This window comes from Dermacentor silvarum, chromosome 10 (assembly GCF_013339745.2).
Source record: "Dermacentor silvarum isolate Dsil-2018 chromosome 10, BIME_Dsil_1.4, whole genome shotgun sequence".
NCBI classification, from domain to species: domain Eukaryota; kingdom Metazoa; phylum Arthropoda; class Arachnida; order Ixodida; family Ixodidae; genus Dermacentor; species Dermacentor silvarum.
The window spans coordinates 16014839-16033158 of NC_051163.1; the positions used below are offsets into that span (position 1 = coordinate 16014839).

General features: G+C 49.1%; 1 protein-coding gene across 2 annotated transcripts in view; it reads left to right on the plus strand.

Moving 5' to 3' along the window:
- Positions 1–3541, plus strand: part of LOC119430932 (6-phosphofructo-2-kinase/fructose-2,6-bisphosphatase-like) — a 78043-nt gene extending 74502 nt beyond the window's left edge. For both annotated transcript variants that reach the window (XR_007464096.1, XM_037698401.2), the window contains one exon: positions 2152–3541. Coding sequence is in view for 1 of the 2 variants with exons in the window: in XM_037698401.2 (XP_037554329.1) it covers positions 2152–2211 (60 nt within the window). In the remaining variant the exon portion in view is untranslated. The remainder of the gene's footprint in view (positions 1–2151) is intronic.
- The last annotated feature ends 14779 nt before the right edge of the window (positions 3542–18320 follow it).

Here is an 18320-nt window from a genome sequence, read left to right on the forward strand (position 1 = left end):
GTTTTTGTTAATATGGTTTCTTTTAAGTATAATAATAATTACTGATAACGAGGATTTGTAGAGGTGTGTTCGTCACATAATTTGCAAGCAGCTCTCTTTGTAATTAACTTCAACTTGAACTTTATTTTCGCATTTTCCCTCCCTTTCTTACAAAGAAGAAAAAAGAAAAAATTACATGTCCCTCTGAGTGATTTCGCCTGTTAAAATACAATGTTTGTGTCCAAAAGGAGACTATTGCTTCTGCTATTTGTTTCTAAAAGTTACCAGAAAAATACTGAACTTTCGGCTGCCAGACAGCGAAACACCCGTTTTCTTCCCATCTTTTCTCTTAAAAAATAGCACCCAATTCTTACCCCCCGAATTTAAAGACATAAAACCCGAAAACGAAGGACCCTACATTATAATACACGATTTGACGTAGCCTTACGTAACAAGTTGTAGTTGTAATATATTACTTGGTTGTTCTGTTGAAGGCGGCGCAGATTAAAAACGATTGCGCTGTTAAACCCGTGGAGTGATACTTCTATGACCGCACTACTTGCGTAGCATCGACAGCATTGCCCGCTAAGTTTGAAACGAAGTGTAAGCTGCTACGAGTGCATGAATTCTCCGACTATGTTGCACATAAGAGTCAACGACAGTGTAGAGTGTATTGATTCTCCCTTTTCTCGAAGAAAGTGGAAGACGCAAGGCAAGTTTCTAGAATCTTTACTTGTTGAATGTCGTCAAAAAAAAATTCACCGACGATTACGATACTCCTTAATGCGAAATTTGAGCGCAGCTGTCTACGTGTTTTCATTTCGCGATATATTGGCTGGCGCGGACAATCTGACTCTTGCGGCACGTTGCAAACGGAGCGAAGTGTGGCGCGACTGCCTCGCTAATCGGGAGATCGCGAGAAGCAGCGCGTGGGTGAAGCGTGGAAGCGATTCACAGCAGCCGCCGCAGACAGACCTACCAGACGACGCGCGTTACTCTGGCGCCATCTCGTAGCCATCGTCGCCGCAGTGCGCGTCTTGCGTGGCACGTACGCTTTTCTTCTCACGCTTTCGCCATACCCTCCTCCTCCGCTTTCCCCCTAGCGCTCTCTTCGCTCTCGCCGCTTTTTTCATCCCCCGTTGCGCTCCGCGTTCGCTCTTTCATCCGCTGCGCTCGTTCGCTCGATTACGGTGACGCCGACGCTCGCCGTAGGAACGGGCGCCTAAATAAAGCGGCAGATGGCGCGGAATCGCTCCATGGGTCTGTCTTTGTTGTCTGAGCACTGAAGCACACCCGTCTCCGGTCGCACTTATTCCTTTATTTTACAAACGTGCCACTTTTGGCGCGGAGCTAAAGCTCGCCGTGGCTTTAGAGTAGGCTTTTTATCGCCTGTGTTAATGGATGTTTTCGTGCATGGTAGGCCAACACGAAAGGACACGCCTGATCTGCCTTGCAATGAAGGGCACAAGTGCCTCGCGACACATTGCAGAGCACCCTAACACTGTATACGCATCACGCATAAGCATGTCACCTTCCTACTCGGCACATCTGCAGTAATCGTTGTTTGATTGGCTGGCCTTGTTAAAACAACGCAACGGCTATGAGTGACGCCGTGGTGGAGTTGCACTGGGTGAATTTTGAGCAGCTGAGGTTCAACGCGCACCTAAAGGCAATAGCATGTTCTGCTGACCCCTATACAGCGCTCTGGCAGTGCAACAAATGTCATGCAAGAAGAGCATCTAAGCGCTACTTGCAGGATAAGCAGGCTCCACTGATGATAATGAACCCATATTAGTTACTACTATACCCGGTTAGTCTTGTTATACAGCTTTAAATGTGTTTTTTTTTTCACCACCTTCGTGGCACTGCCAGAGCGCTATTAACTTAAACGACAACCAGAATGTGGTAAAGTTCACGAACGCTTTTGTCACCCTCCACCGTCTGAATGCGACCGCCGCGTTCTGAACAGCGCTGCGCCACAACCACCGCGGCGGTATAAAGCATCGTTTAATTAGGCGCTACTTCTCATATTGGTGCACCCTGTATACTTTGTGGCTCCACCTGTGTGCTCTGTCGCGCATGTGTTCGTTTGTGTTCGTCCGTCCCTGACAGCTTTGTTTGTGTGCGCCTTCTCCCCCTCGCCCTTCTCTCTCTTCCTCCTCCCCCACACAGAACTGCGATGCCGGACGAAGCACCGACGACGCCCTCAACACGGTACCCCCGCACTTGTAAGCGGAGCGGTGGCGTTGTCGACGGCACCGGCTGTCTTGAAAGCACGACTCGCTGCTCACCGGGAACTACGAAGACGACGATGACGAAAAAACAAAAAAGCGACAGAAATTAAAATTGTACGTCCTGCACACACTACACGAACACCTACTTTCTCAAGCCATTCTGTTCACCGAAGATCGAAACGACTGCTTGCTGACGCGCTGCGATACACCCTCCACCACCAAACCCCATACCCTTTCCTGCAGTGTTCATTGCAGATCTCATTAGCAACTATAATATAGGATTCTGCGTAACGCCGGATGAGATGTTAGCAGCGCCTTGCAGCGTACGCGAAGGTGCGGTTTAATACAATAGGAGATGCCGCTACGCACAACGCGTGCGATCGAAGTATATAGGCAAGGGCCTGTAGTAAGTGAACGAAACTTGTGGTCACGGGGTTAACCACACGTGTGCTGCTCACGCTCCCACGAGAAGTCGAAAGGTGCGTAAGAGCAGTGGGTCGATGTAACTAGCAAGGAACTGTTGCGTTAGTTCAGTGGTAAAAAAAATAAAAGAAATCACACGCGCGGTATCGCCGTGAATCCCACGTACGGCAATAATGCGACGCACCGAATGACGCACTTTTTGTGCGCCTGTTTATTTTTTTTCTCGCGTCGACTGTAAACTGAACTCGTATAGTACAAGGCAGTGTCGGTTGCAAGCGAACGTATACCAAGCGGCACTCATTTCCCTACACGTTTTGCCGCAGACGGCTCGATGTTAGTGACGTCACAGCAAAATGCGGCGTTTTCTTAGCCGCTTGTGTGAACGGCCACGTGGAAATGAAATATACTCCCAGCGCCTGGCACAGACACATGCAACAGTTGACTCTCGTTGAATCTCAATACTGTTATATTGTCGATGTGAAAATATCCCGTTTCGGAGATTTTATTTACAACTGTATATTTTTATCCTGTTCGAGACTGCTTTGGGTACAACTGCTCACGTTTTGCCCCTCGCGCCTCATACACGCTGTATGTTGATCTCAAGTGCCCATAACTTTTAGGAGAAAATATTTAAGACGTGGTATTATAATTTGTTGCTGTAGCCTAGCTGTTCGGTTCATGTATATAGCTATGGCATTGCTTAAAGTCCGCCGGCGCGCAAAGTCTATTGATAAGGCCCGGCTAACTGCAGAACGGTAGCAGGAAGTAATAAATGTTAGATTCATGATCAAAGTATGCAAAAGTGTTATCGCTTGCTCAGTAGAACCAAGAAACTCGAGAGAATGTTTGTTGTCGTTCCTGGATTTCGCTCTGAGACAATAAACGCTATGCTATTAGGCACTGAATTGTCTGTTTCATAATTCTTTTTAAAAACTGACTCGTCATTTCGGCCCTGCTAAAGTGGACGTCCAGCGAAGCTGTTGAAAACTGTCACTACAACTGCATAGTGGGGTGTGCTTTGGAGTAAAGTTAGTAATGGCACTTTCGGCAGAACACCGCCGCTGGACGTATTACCGTTTCTTTTCCCTATGCCGCGCTCCTTGTATTCACGCTGCTCCTCGGGAGTCCTAACATGCCTTGCCTACCCGTAGCGGCGCTGCAACAACAGTGAAATCAGTTGCTAGGCTGGTTCTTATATACATGAATGGCTAGTGACGTCACTCTCACGTCGCAAGCTGCCGTCTCCAAGACAGCTTTCGGGAAACGTAAGCGGGGAGCGCTACGTGCTTCGCATTGTTATCAGGAGCGCCTTATAGTCAATGATGTGGTTTGAATGCTTGTTTTGTTTTTCTTCTTTATTAAATAAAACGAATGCCGGGCTGTATGTTGCATGCGTGATGCCAAATAATGTGTGCACTTTTCGCTTCAATCGCTCAAGGTTTTAACAGCGGAGCTGTTTAAGCCGGCCGTAATTTGTAGCGCGTTAACAGGAAAAAAGTGTGATGTGGGCCGATCCTGGCGGTAGTGCAGAAAGGGTCCAAGCGCGATGGCGCATACCCCTGTGAACTAGCGAAGCTGAGCCTGGATAAGTCTAGCTAAACATGGTTGGGACAACTTAAGCTGAGTCAGTCATCGATAGTCAATCAATAGCTAATCGATAATCGACAAATAATAAATAAATTCCGGGAAGTGCTGGGGATGACTTGGTAGTGCTTAGTCTAGCCCAAAGGCCAGGACTAGCTAGGTGCCAATCAGCTCTGCTGTCTCTTTAGCATTGCGCCTCCAGTGCAAGCTACGCTAAAAATAAAAAAAAATTATACCGCTGAAGGTACTTTTTTTTTTTTTTCGTGAGGATGCGCCGCGAGAAATCCCGACCAACTAGAGGCTAACAGCTTCACTGTAACATCTAAAGAATGGTCAAGCTGGCCGGGCGCAAAAAACGCGGCAACGTCTATTAAGCAGGGCAATGAATCAGGGGTCCGGAAGAATTGCGTGCTGTGCTGCGGCTTTTTTTTTTTCTTTATTATTATAGGGTTTTACGTGGCAGAACCATGATCTGATTATGAGGCACGCTGTAGTGGGGGACTCCGGAATAATTTGGACCACCTGGGGTTCTTTAAAGTGCACCTAAATCTAAGTACACGCGTATTTTCGCATTTCGCCCTCATCGAAATGCGGCCAACTACGGTGGAAGGGAGCACGGAAACAGATGGCGACACATTTTACCGGCGACGTGAGCAAGTGGATACGCGAAACGAGCCAGTACAGGCAGGGTTAACGTAGCGGCCGGTTGCTACCTACGTTATCAAGAGTCCTCGGTCTGAGACAAGGTTGCAGCGGCTGTTGTCGTTCTTCGGTCTAGCTTCGCCAGAGCAACCGGACTCAGAAGTCATTGAGTATCAGTATATGGAACCCACAGCAGTATGGTCGCCCTATGAGGACCGGCTAGATAAGTCATTGCGCTACGGAGAAGGATATCGCCAGCAGCGAAAGGGTGGAAAGAAAACTCAGAGAGAAGGCGAGTACGACGAATCGCCAGACAGCAGCGACTCGGAGCCGAGTCCAGATGAATTAGATCCGAAAGGTCAAGAGGACGACACACGGAAGCAACGAAAGAAACGCCGCGGCCGTAAGAAAAAATCAAAGCCAACTCAACGCCATGATGTCCGGCAAGACGGAGGACCGTTCAGGAAAGTGTCTGATCCCCGTGAGTTTGCTCGCACGAAAGCACTGTTCCAGGCGAAAACGAGCACTGCTGATGGCGCTGGCGCAGCTGCTCAAAGAGTGCAGGGCATGGGTTACGTTGAGGAAATAACTGAGGAAATAATGGAACCTGAACGAAATTTTTACGGACAGGCAGTCGGACCCCGGTTACGAAAGATGCGAGTAGTAAGGCCCTTAGACACACTCTTTTCAGGAACCGTACCACGACAGATAGGACCACAGCCTCGTAGCATCAGAGAGTGGAAAACCCGACCGGAACCGATAATCGATGATCATTGTGCACGCACGAATATTCAGGTACCTGTTGAGCAGGCTACCGCCGAACTTACGAAGGACGCGGCTATGCAGCCTGAATTTACGGCACATGGACCTTATCCCTCCAGCAGTCAGCGGAGGAACTCGCAGGCCGCAGGCAGTACCCATTCCACCACCACCGTTTCAACCGTGGTTGACGCCGCGCACATTAAGCCCTTGGGACACACGCCAGCCATTTGTGGATGGGCAGGGATGCTACATAGGAGCTGACCAGGTGCCCTATTGTCAAGCCCACTATAGTCCGCCAAGGCCACCGTCCGAGCAACCTGTCCTTCGAGCGTAGTCCACCACAAGGTGGTCGCGTGCAGCTGCCTTCCAGCAAGAGCGTGAGTACAGTATGTACTTGTGTGGTCAAGTGCGGCGATCACTGCATCGACCTTGGGCGTAGGAAAAGCGATTTTATTGAGCCTTCAGAACCCAGTTTACTTTACTCAACAAGCGTATATGAAAGTGACAGGCCATTTGAAGACGCAGATAGGATACACAGGGAATACTCCTTACGGGCTGAAGGTCGGAGACGTGAAGACCTCGAAGCCAGAATAAGAGCAGAGGAGGAGGCACGGCTTCTCAGAAGCAAACTGCGACTCCTGGAAGCGGGGCATGAGGAGGAAAAAGCCCGTTTCGATGAACTGCGCGCAGAAGAGGAAGCCCTGCAGTTGGAGAGACAGTTACTACAGGGTGAGCTGGACCGGCTGAATGAGCGGAGGCACGCGGTTGAATGGCGTCAACGCCAAGATTTGGGCCTGGAGCAAATATCTCGAATTCAAGAGCGCTTGCGGCTGTTGGAGCAAGCTCAGGACGTCGCCAGGAAGGGTGCCTCATGGACTCGGGACGGCGTACCAACCACGGTGCCGTTTGTTTTGCCGTGGCCCTATGCAGTGCCACCTTGCGGTTTCCCGGCTCAGCAAGTACCTACAGATATTTCATCTTGGTGGACGCGCCAGCGGGGTCGCCGTGCACGTCGTTGCTCGGATGCTGGGAGTGAGTCATCACAATCTCTTAGGCCTGCAGCTGGCACTCTTGGGGGAGGAGAAGCGGGAGAGAAGGCGAACGAGTCCTTTGCTTGGAATACCAAGAAAATTTTTAAAGATGCAAAGAAACGCGCAACCTCGCAGAAACAAGATGAACAAGAGGCTTAAGAGAACGTACCGTTCCTTGGAAGGCTGATGCCCTTCTTGTCCTCATCGTTATTGTCCACCGAAAAGCCTGCTACAAAACATGTGTCGTACAGACCGGAGCCGTCTGAGTTGGATGATGTCGTAGGAGGCGGGAAAGTGGCGGTAGAGTCTACGTTGAGCGAGCAGGGAGTAAGTCGTAAGACGGAAGACAAGGCAGTTAGCAAGCCAGAGAAGTTTGTTGATGACAAAGCTTCGGTAGCTGAGAAGCCTAGGACCACAGTGCTACCAGAACCTGAAGTTCCTGATGTCGTTTTTGTAAAGCATCGGAAGTCTATATCACCTAAAGCAATGCGTGACAGGATGGGCTTGCCAAGCCACAACGCCATTTCGACGGAGATAGAAAGTTTGCTCTCCGTGCTCTCAGATACTGACCTTGATGCTCCGAAGTCGGCGGAACCAAACGTGAAGCCGAAAAATGCGTGAGAGCGCCGTAAGAAGCGTGGTATACAGAAAGCAGCTCGACCACCTTTAGCGATTTAGGCAATGCCTCCCAAGCGCAGCTATCGCAGGCCGGTAGGAAGTCCAGTAAGAGCGTCAGTAGTTTGCCTAAAGCGGAGGAAGGGTGGAGCTCGAGCGCGGCAAGCAGCCGCCTATTGGAAGCCAACAAGCTCAAACACGCGTCCTGAACCCAGGACGCATCCTGTGCAACCTGCTCCTTCCATCGCACCAAGGAAACGAAAGCCAGCAGCTCCCAAACAGTCACCTGATTAGTTGTCTGTGGTGGAAGATGCCACTGAGGAACGATACACAACCGAGGACTTCATCAACCAGATCACAGGAGATAGTGCTGAGGAAATTGGAGCAGCGACTTCCTCGAATACTGCCGAGCTTGAAACCTTACGGCCGGAAGACTTGGTCAAAGACACAACAAAATCAATGCCGACTGACTCCAAGGACGCGTTGCCTGCGAGTGTTACAACGCCACCACCTGTTGCGCCAAGAACTAAAACTGTCGAATGGTGCGACGAAGCCTGCCAGTGATAAGGATAAGGACGAGGCGCATGCAGTCGAAGAGTTGACGCACGAGCAGCGTTTACAACTGCCGGAACCGGTTCCTGATCTAAGCGAAAAAGATCATCAGCCAGCTGAGTCAGCTCCAGAAATTAATATAAGTACTGCGGAAAAGTCATCCGCTAAAAAAAAAAACAAAAAAGCACACCTGACAGTGACACCAAGACTTTTTCGTCTGGCCACCGTGGCAGCGTTCTCGTTTGTGAAGTGGCGATTCCCTGCGCCGAGGAAGCCGCTGCCGAAAAAAAATTTGAAATTTCGGATACCCCACAAGACTTTTCCTGAACGCAGTTTTGTGTCACTGGTGAGCTTGCTTACGCTCCTGTGGATCACTATAGTATTAAGCACCACCACATTCCTGGGCCCCAAACTAACAGCGCATGTGCAAATGGAGACCGTCGCAGTAACTCCTCGGACATCAGTTCTGAGCTACAATCGGAATAGAACTTCGGTCAGTACTACAACTCATGTCCCCAGTTTCTACATCTGCGACAGTGACTACTGCGCTAAGGAAGGAAATTTTCTGATGAGCTTGCTGAGCGAAGCAGACTACCCGTGCGAGGATTTTTGTGAACACGTTTGCCAGCGCTGGACACAGAGGCGAAGCGCAGAAGTGACCCGAGGAGCGACATTATCCGAAGATGTGTTTCTTGAGGGAGCGCAGCTTACTGTCAGTCTTCAAAGACAACGCGGCGAAAGTTGAGCCGGCGGTGGAATTTATAAGAACATGCCAAAATAGCGCAGCTTCTGCATCTGTTGATCAAATGCGAGAACTTTTCAGGCATTGGCGAATTCTAGAGTGGCCGGTCCAATCCTTTGAAGAGCGCCACCGTGAAGATGCGTGGTTTTTTGCGGGGGAACTGCTGCGCGACATCGGCTTAGCAGTATTTGCAGATATATACGTAGCGGTCAACCCTGTCAATGAAAGAAGAGACGTGACAACTCTTAGGCCTCCAGAGCCACTCTACTTCCCGCGCGACACGCCGTCCGATCTTGTCGATCGTGCTGTCAAGGAGACTTTGCGCGCATTTAATCTCAACGACCAGAAGCACGTAGAGCATCTGGCAGATGAAATAATGATGGTATTTGATGTACTCGAGCGTCTTGCTGTATACAACCAGAACGCTACTGTGTTGAAAGACTGAGACCTTGACAATGACGTTTTTAAGCTACTGAGCTCTGCTGTGAAGTACGAACCAAACAGAGCGAGATCAAGGACGTACAATGGCATCACGTACGTTATGCTGCTTTCCGCCGAGTATTTCAAGAAGCTGCCAGAGGAACTCCGGAGGGTTGAAGCAAACGCCCTTCTCAACCACCTAGGCTTCCGCGCTGTGGTTCGGCTGGCTGTCTTCATGCCGGAATCCTTGCGTGTGCTCCGTGAGCTGTCTTACCTCGAGGTAACAGGCCGATCGGAGGTTCCCGATATCGACAGCTTATGCCTTCGAGCTACGGAACTCGTCCTACCTCTCTGCGTGGTCAAGGCTGCAGCACTACCACTATTACATGCGGGCACCGCTCTGTGGCAGAGGCAGTGGCTGTCCGATCTGGAGGTCACCTTCCTTCATGGGCTGCCTCGTGTCGTGGCTCGACGAACGGGCACTGTTTGCGCTTGCCTTCCGACTGCGGCGAATACGCGTGGACCCCCCTTTTTCCTTCGACATGATCCGAGAGGACGTTGCGTGCGTCCCGGCAGACTTGGCCGTCGGCAACTCGCTGGCAGATATCCTCGGCCTTTTTCGGAAAATGCGGACTCGGCGGACCATTCTCGAACTTCGCTCTGGTCCCGGCTGGCACCCGCTGTCTCCCCTAAGCATGTGGCCCGACTTCGATGCTGCCTTACGTCGCGTTCGCATTCCTCAAGGTTCGCTTAACGACTCGGTACCCGCCAACAGCAGCATCTTTGCTTTCCACCTCTCCAGAGTGGCCGTACGGTTTTACGCATCCATGGTCCCTCTTCTCTACTCGAGCTACGAGTACGACCGCGAAGCTGCGCTGGACTTGGGCCGTGAATCGGAGCGTCTTTTCGAGGGCGTCAGGCGCTGTCTGGAAGACGACTGGCGAGCGCTCTCCGATCAGGACGCTGCGGGCCTGCCACTTCACTATGGCTTACTGGATCATCGAGCCTGGTGGCTGCGTCAATGGCTGCTCGAACAGACCTTGGTCATCGAACTAGCTTTGCACGCTTTCCGTGAGCTTCTGGACCTGCGCCGCACCTGGAAGCTGCAGTATCGCTTCGTCACCCTGCCTGACTATACTTCTACGCAGCTGTTCTTCATGTATTAGCGCCCTTGACCATTGCGAGCGGGACTACGACGGGTTTGAGCGGAGGCAGCTACTTCTGCGAAAACGACCGCCGCCGAAGATGAGGGTCAACCTGCCACTGCGTCACTGTCGGGGCCTTTGCTGACGCTTTTGGCTGAAGACCTGGTGACCAAATGAGAGCTGATCAACCGTGCACGACATTCCACTCTTGAATGTGTACACGTTAAGGCACTTTGATAAGGAGGCGAGGTGGTGCCGCGAAATTTATACGAAATGAAAATTCAGCAGTTTGTTTGGAACACTGTGACTATATTAGTGTCGACAGTTGCAGTCCTATAGGCACCACGGAATTTTTGTTTGCAGTGAACGGTGCATTTGTATATAATACTGAAAATTCTAGTTCTTTATTGTGAAAACTTTGCTTGGACAGTTAACTAATTTCACTTAATCTGTGGTTATCCTACGACGGTGTTGCTACCAAACGTCAGTGACTATCTGCGGTCTGTGCCCTCGTATCGATGCTAGTACATAAGCGGCGCGCTTGCTTTACTTGGAAAGAACATTTTAGGAAATTAACGGTAGATATTAAAACATTGTAAGGAGTGAGATATCGACAAAATATAGTAACAATTTAGGCGGCTATAATGATTTAGTCTCGAGGCGATGTTCTCGTGCTTTGTAAGCTCATCTGTGTAAGCCCTTGCGCCGCCCTTATTGCTATATAGAGAACATTTATTCTAGGTACGCTGTTAAGATTTCTTTTTGTGGCAAATCTCGCAAGAATTACCAGCTTATTTCTACATGGAAATTCTTGCTTTGGAGTCGACACCTTATCAGCATCGAACGTGACTCATTAAGCAATGGGCCTGGTTCCGATTTTGCTTCGTATATGTGTGTGCGGTGCCTGCCACGCACCTAACCGCTATCTTTTTTTTTTATAGCATTAAGTTCTCAAACAGGCTTCTGTTTTGTCAAGGCACTCGTTTGTGTTAGGGACAAGTGTGCGTAGGGCGAGTAATCAAAGCGTGGACATGTTGTTTGAGGGCACAGGAAGTGGTGAGACATTATTCGAAGGAATGTTTAGCTCTTGCAGTCACTGTTTTAGTGCTGCCTATTAGGGCAGAAAATTGGTGGCGTGCAGCAGAGGTAGAACAGCCGGGTTCTAATCTGAAGGTCGTAAGTTCTAATCCTCCTCCAGTCCACTACATTTTCAGGCATGGAGTGGCGTCTAACACCGGCAAAAAAAAAAAAAAAAACATCGCTGAGAGCTAGTGGGGCTATACTAGGTCCACGTGCTACCAAATTAGGAAGGCTCACTAAGCTTCAACAAAGTCACTCCCTCACCAGAACAGGAATTGGCCTCCCTGGTGCAGTATTCGGCCACTGCCTCCCTCATGACTCCTACAATTAACCAACCCATGGCCCTCAGTCCCCAGCGGCTGCGCAGCACCTGACCAGAGGCGGCGGTCAGACCTGCGACGCGGCAGAGGGTGTTAAGAATCTCTGGGTCCGGACAGGCCGCCACTGGAAACTGAACCTGGCAACGTTCAACACGCGCACGTTATCGAGTGAGGCTAGCTTAGCAAGGCTATTTGAAGAATTACTAGGCATTGCCTGGGATATTATTGGCCTTAGTGAGGTTAGAAGAACTGGTGAGGCTTATACAGTGCTGACTAACGGCCAGCGTCCTCTGCTACAGAGGTCTTCCAGATAAGAGAGAATTCGGAGTAGTACTTCTAGTCCATAAGGACATAGCAGGCAACATTGATGAATTCTACAGTATTAATGAGAGAGTAGCAGTCGTCGTAATAAAGCTAAATAGGAGGTAGAGAATTAAGGTAGTACAAGCCTACGCCCCAACTACAGTCACGATGATGAAGACATAGAACAGTTTTATGAAGATGTTGAATTAGCAATGAGAAAGCTGCAAACTCAGTATACTGTAGTCATGGGAGACTTCAATGCGAAAGTGGGGAAAAGCAGGCTGGTGAGCAAGCAATTGGCAACTACGGCATCGGTTCTAGGGAACACTAGAGGAGAGATGTTGGTAGAATTCGCGGAAAGGAATAGGCTCCGAATAATGAATACCTTCTTCAGCAAGTGCAGCGGAAGTGGACCCGGAAAAGCCCTAATGGAGAAACAAGGAATGAAATAGATTTCATACTCTATGCCGATCCCAGCATAGTGCAGGATGTAGAAGTGTTAGGTGAGGTAAAGTGCAGTGACCATAGGTTAGTGAGGTCTAAGATTTCTCTCAATTTAAAGAGAGAAAGAATAAAATTAGTCAAGAAGAAACAGGCCAACCTAGACGCGTTAAGGGTAAAAGCAAACCAATTCAAGCTGGTGCTTGCAAACAAATATGCAGCTTTAGAACACGAAGATGAAGACAACATAGAGGTAATGAATGAAACCATAACTAGGCTAATCTCAGAAGCAGCAATTGAAGTGGGACGTAAGGCACCAAGGCAACCAGTAGGTAAGCTTTCCCAAGTAACAAAGGACCTAATAAAGAAACGGCAAGACACGAAAGTGTGAAACTCAAGAGATCAGATAGAATTCGCTGAACTGTCAAAACTGATCAACAAGAAGAAAGTAAGGGACATCCGAAATTATAACGCGGAAAAGATTGAGAAAGCAGTAAAATATGGACGCAGCATGAAATCAGTGAGAAGAAAACTTGGCATAGGACAAGGCGAAATGTATGCACTGAAATATAAGTAGGGTAATATCATCAGCAATTTCGATGACATAGTAAAAGCAGCGGAAGAATTCTATACTGACCTGTACAGTTCCCAGAGCAGCCAAGCTACTTTCATTCGAAGTAGTGATGAACAGGGTGCAAAGGCTCCTTCTATAACTAGCGATGAAGTTAGAAGGGCCTTGAAAGACATGACTATGGGAAAAGCTGGTGGAGAAGATGGAATAACAGTCGATTTAATCAATGATGGAGGAGATATCATGCTTGAAAAGCTTGCGGCTCTTTATACGCAAATGCCTCACGACTTCAAGTTTGCCAGAAAGCTGTTGAACTTTAACATTATACTCACCCATAAGCAGGGAGACGTTAAAGAATTGAAGAATTATAGACCCATTAGCTTGCTTTCCGTATTGTATAAAATATTCACCAAGATAATTTCCATTAGAATCAGGGCAACACTTGACTTCAGTCAACCAAGAGAACAGGCTGGCTTCAGGAAAGGATATTCTACGATGTGTCATATCCATGTCATAAATCAGGTAATAGAGAAATCTGCGGAGTACAATCAACCTCTCTAATCTCTGTGTGGCTTTCATAGATTATGAAAAAAAAAGCATTTGATTCAGTAGAGATACCAGCAGTCATAGAGGCATTGCGTAATCAAAGAGTGTAGGAGGCATACGTGAATATCTTGGCAAGTATCTACAAGGATTGCACAGCGACCTTGGTTCTCCACAAGAAAAGCAGAAAGATACCTATCAAGAGAGGGGTCAGGCAAGGACACACAATCTCTCCAATGCTATTCACTGCATGCTTAGAAGAAGTATTCAAGCTCTTAGACTAGGAAGGCAGGGAAGTGAGGATCAACGGCGAATATCACAGCAACCTTAGGTTTGCAGATGACATTGCCCTATTCAGCAACAGTGGGGACGAATTACAGCAAATGATTGAGGACCTTAACCGAGAAAGTGTAAGAGTGGGGTTGAAGATTAATATGCAGAAGACAACCATAATGTTCAATAGCCTGGCAAGGGGACAAGAATTCAGGATCGCCAGTCAGCCTCTAGAGTCTGTAAAGGAGTATGTTTATCTAGGTCAATTACTCACAGGGGACCGTGATCATGAGAAGAAATTTACAGAAGAATAAAATTGGGTTGGAGTGCATACGGCAGGCATTGCCAAATCCTGACTGGGAGCTTACCACTGTCGTTGAAAAGAAAAGTGCTACAATCATTGCATTCTACTGGTGCTAACATATGGGGCAGAAACGAGGTTAACAAAGAAGCTCGAGAAAGTTAAGGACTGCACAAAGAGTGATGGAACTAAAAATGTTAGGCCTAACATTAAGAGACAGGAAGAGAGCGGTGTGAATCAGAGAACAAACGGGATAGCCGATATTCTAGTTGACATTAAGCGGAAGAAATGGAGCTGGGCAGGCCATGTAATGCGTAGGATGGATAACCGGTAGACCATTAGAGTTACAGAATGGATACCAAGAGAAGGGAAGTGCAGTCGAGGACGGCAGAAAACTAGGTGGGGTGATGAAGTTAGGAAATTTGCAGGCGCAAGTTGGAATCAGCTAGCGCAAGATAGGGGTAATTGGAGATCACAGGGAGAGGCCTTCGTCCTGCAGTGGTCATAAATATCGCTGATTATGATGATAATGATGACATTTCTAATTGCCAAATTAAGTCTTGTTTAGTCTCTAAAATGAAATACAGTGCGGACACCGCGCTTATCGATGCTGTGCTGAGCGCTTTCGTATTATCGCTTCAACCAATCGAAATAGAGGACGAAAACACTTGTTTTTTTTTTGTTGGCTTGACTTTCTCTCAAGACCGGAAGTTGCGATTACAGTTCTTTAATTCAGTTTAACACACCTTTTCTGCTCGGTGTGTGGCGCCCTGTGCTGCGCGTGTAGGAGGCTCGAGGCCTCATATGAACACTTGCGAGACGTACAGTTCATTCGTGAAGTTCTGAATGACCTTGTGAAAGGCGACGAAAGTGAGGCCGAACGCCATCGACACGGGAAGCGCCGGCAGCGCCTTTCGCTTGATGGCCAACATGGCCGGCATTAATAACGTAACGCAGCTGCCGACCAGGACGCCGATGAAGCAGGCACACACAATGGTCCAGTCGCCGAAAGTCGACACCTTGCCCACCAGGACGCTGAAGAATACGAAGTCACCGAGGCCCAGCTTGATGCCCTGGTCGTCCGAGCCGCTTTCCGTACTGGAAGTCGAGAAGACCATTCCGGGCTGCAGACCCTCCTTTCTCTCTATCATTGTTTCAACGAGGATCCTCAGTGGCCCGACGTAGGCCAGCACGGCGACCAGGTCCCAGATGGGTATGAGACACAGCACGACCCACAGAGTCCAGGCGGGCAGGAACTTGAGCAGTATGATCGACGTGAAGGCAGATTCGACGATGAGGTAGAACTGCTGCAGCAGGAGCGGGCCCTTCCACCGAATCACGACCACGCCGAGCGCCATGAAGTTGTAGACGAAGAAGCCGACCGAGTAGATGTCGGCCGGCACGTTGTACTCCTTGAAGATGGTGCCGATGTAGATGACGGGCAACCTGGCCAGCATCATGACACAGGCGAGTGTGATCCAGGCTCCGATGACGGTGTAAAAGCGATAGTAGTGGAGTGTCACTATGAACACCGTCCCGATGATGATCCGTCCTAGCAGCAGGATTGCGTTGGCCGCGGCGTTCGTGGCTCGGGTTAAGGGCACCTGTTTATCGGTGTCCGGCAGCGGCGTGAACGGCAGCGTAACGTTTCCGCTGTCCAGAAAGTGCGGGCTCATCTTGATCGTGACCATGACGAGCAGCAGGCAGCAGCTGATGGCCGTCAGTAACCGTACGACGTCGTCCCAGAAGACATTCTCCGGTATCCACCGCCGTTCGTGCGCCATGATTGTAGCTTCGTTCTTGTTCCTTAGATTAGAAATGGCGCAACTCGCTGTTTGGACATGAACGTCATGCGTTATGATGATGATGATGATGATGATGATGATGACTAAGATTCCTTATTTATTGGCGCAAACCCACTGTGGGGGATAGGCCACGAAACACGCGGTAATATGCACGCTTTCCTCTATCGGACCGGAATTTTCTCTCTATCAAGCAGGCAAGGCTGCGCAAGCTTTTGCGTAAATTACGTAGCATCAAAATGCGATGGATGCTTGAGTCGATATATATATATATATATATATATATATATATAACTTCAGTTGTATGCACACAATAAGTAATGTACGAAACACTGCTCCTCGTACATCTCCTCCGTTTTGTTGCAGAAGAGAGAGAGAGAGAATAAAACGCTAACGCAACAATTCATGCAGCATTTGCGGACCTGGTGCGCCTGACATCCCCTTCGGTTACGGGTCTCAGAGATCATAGAACGCGTCGCTGCCCTCGGCAGCATCGATTGCACAAAGGCTCCTTGTCACAAGTGAACCGGCTGAGGAATTAATCTTATAGTGAAAATCTGCGTATAACAGAATAACGCAGCGCTTGTCCTATGCGGTTCTCCTTTTGAAGTCCTTTTTCATTTTTGGACTGCAGCTATGACTAAGCTGTATACGTCTCGCACACACCCGATCATCGTCGGTGAAGCCTTAAAATCGGCGGCTCATAATTTATTGTACAAAGCTATTTGGTTTTCACAACTTATCATGAAGTCGTCGGTGCTTTATACCTCGATAACTTGCCCATATTTCGTTATCGTTCTTCTACAGACCCTTTCGCCACGCTCCCACCGACGCCGCCATGTTTGATCACGTGACAACGCATCCATTGCTTGCCTCAACCGGCCTCCGCTGCCCTTTTACAACGGCAGCACACGACGACTGTGCGGCTCGACAAGCCACTGTTTCAGCGTTTGTCACCGCGACAATGCGTGAAAGGCTCGGAAATTTGGCCAACGTTTCAGGAGACATCGAAATGTTGCATATCAATCCTTCCGAGCCCATTAGGCCTTGTTCAAAAGCTACGTACGAGCACTGGCGTAGTAAGGCCGCGTATCAGAAGGCCGGGCTAGAAACTATTTTCCAAGACACATTGGTACGTATTTTCAGCCGCTGTATTAAGTGAGGATTACTGTCGTCCGCTCATCGTTTTCTCCCTTATCTATTTCTAATGGTTTGGAAGTAACATGTTGTAATATTTTGGGTTCAGTAGCATAATTTGGTGCGATGTAATTACATTATTTTCTACGTTATCACGCGTGAACGTGACAATTGTCCTAGATGTCTTGCCGCGCTCCGAGTTGAAAACATCCATTTTTTTATGTTTCGTAATAGTCTACAGAAAAGCTGTAATGTCGTTCGTCAATCGTTTACGTTGCGACTGGTGGCGAAAGGTGCGTTCAGCTTCGAACGTTCTTAGATAACATAGCATGAAAACCACCGATTGGTCGGCATATTCTCTAACGAGCGCACTCGTATTTAATACGTTACTGTTAGTCTCAATAAGTTTCAGTGAAGTGGGCCGGACGGTAGCGGAAACGAGAAAAATGATATTCACACGCGCGAGGGAGTGTCTACCAAATTTGCGGTTCTCTCTGGCCATTATTTCTTTTTCTGGGAACGCCGTCTATCATACAAAAATATGGCAAGATTGTTTGCCCACCTCGAAAAAAAAAATCGGGGTAGCTTGCACTAGTGGCGCAAGGCTAAAGACACAGCGGAGCTGATCGGTTCCTAGCTGGTCTTGGCTATACGAAGTGATGCTGAGTTATAAGAAGTAATGCCAAGTGATGCTAAGTTATACGAAGTGTGTCCTCTTCCTCTGTCTGACGCTCTTTACGCCGCCGGTGCGGATGGCTTCCTCCTCCTCGGGCTTCTTCGCCTCTCCTTCCTTACGCCGCCTTCTGTCCTCCTGCTTCTCTGCTTCCTCCAACCGGCGGGGATCTTCCTCTTGCTCCCTCCTCTCCTCCGCTTCCCTTAGCATGCGGATTTCTTCCTCTTGCTGCCTCGTCTCCTCCGCTTCCCTGAGCATGCGGGCTTCTGCCTCTTGCCTCATCTGCTTCTCTTTTGCTTCATCTGGCGGACCTTCGTAGTAATCTTCGCTCGCGCTGCTTGAGCCCTGATCGAGTGCGTCCGCGATGGCAGGCGAGGACCTCTTTACCGCTTCGTGGACGAAATCCATGTCGTCACGAGCCGCCTCCTTCTTACTGAGGCGCGGCTCCCTTTTCGCATGGCCTCTCCTGCCGGGCGACCGCGATCTCCAACGTCCTCCCGGTCGACGTCTGCCATGGCCTCCACGGGGACGCAGTCGACCGCGCGCATTTCTTCGAGGCCGCGTACCCCCGCGGCCTTGCCATTGTTGCCCTCCACGATGGCCTCGGCGGCATCCACGGTGGCCTCCGCGGAAGCCTCCACGATTACCTCCGCGAATCCTTCTTCCTGAGCGGACCATCCGAAGCAGTTCTTTAGAAACAAATTAAGGCTGCTTCGACTAAGCTTGCTTCATGCTGCTCATCAAACG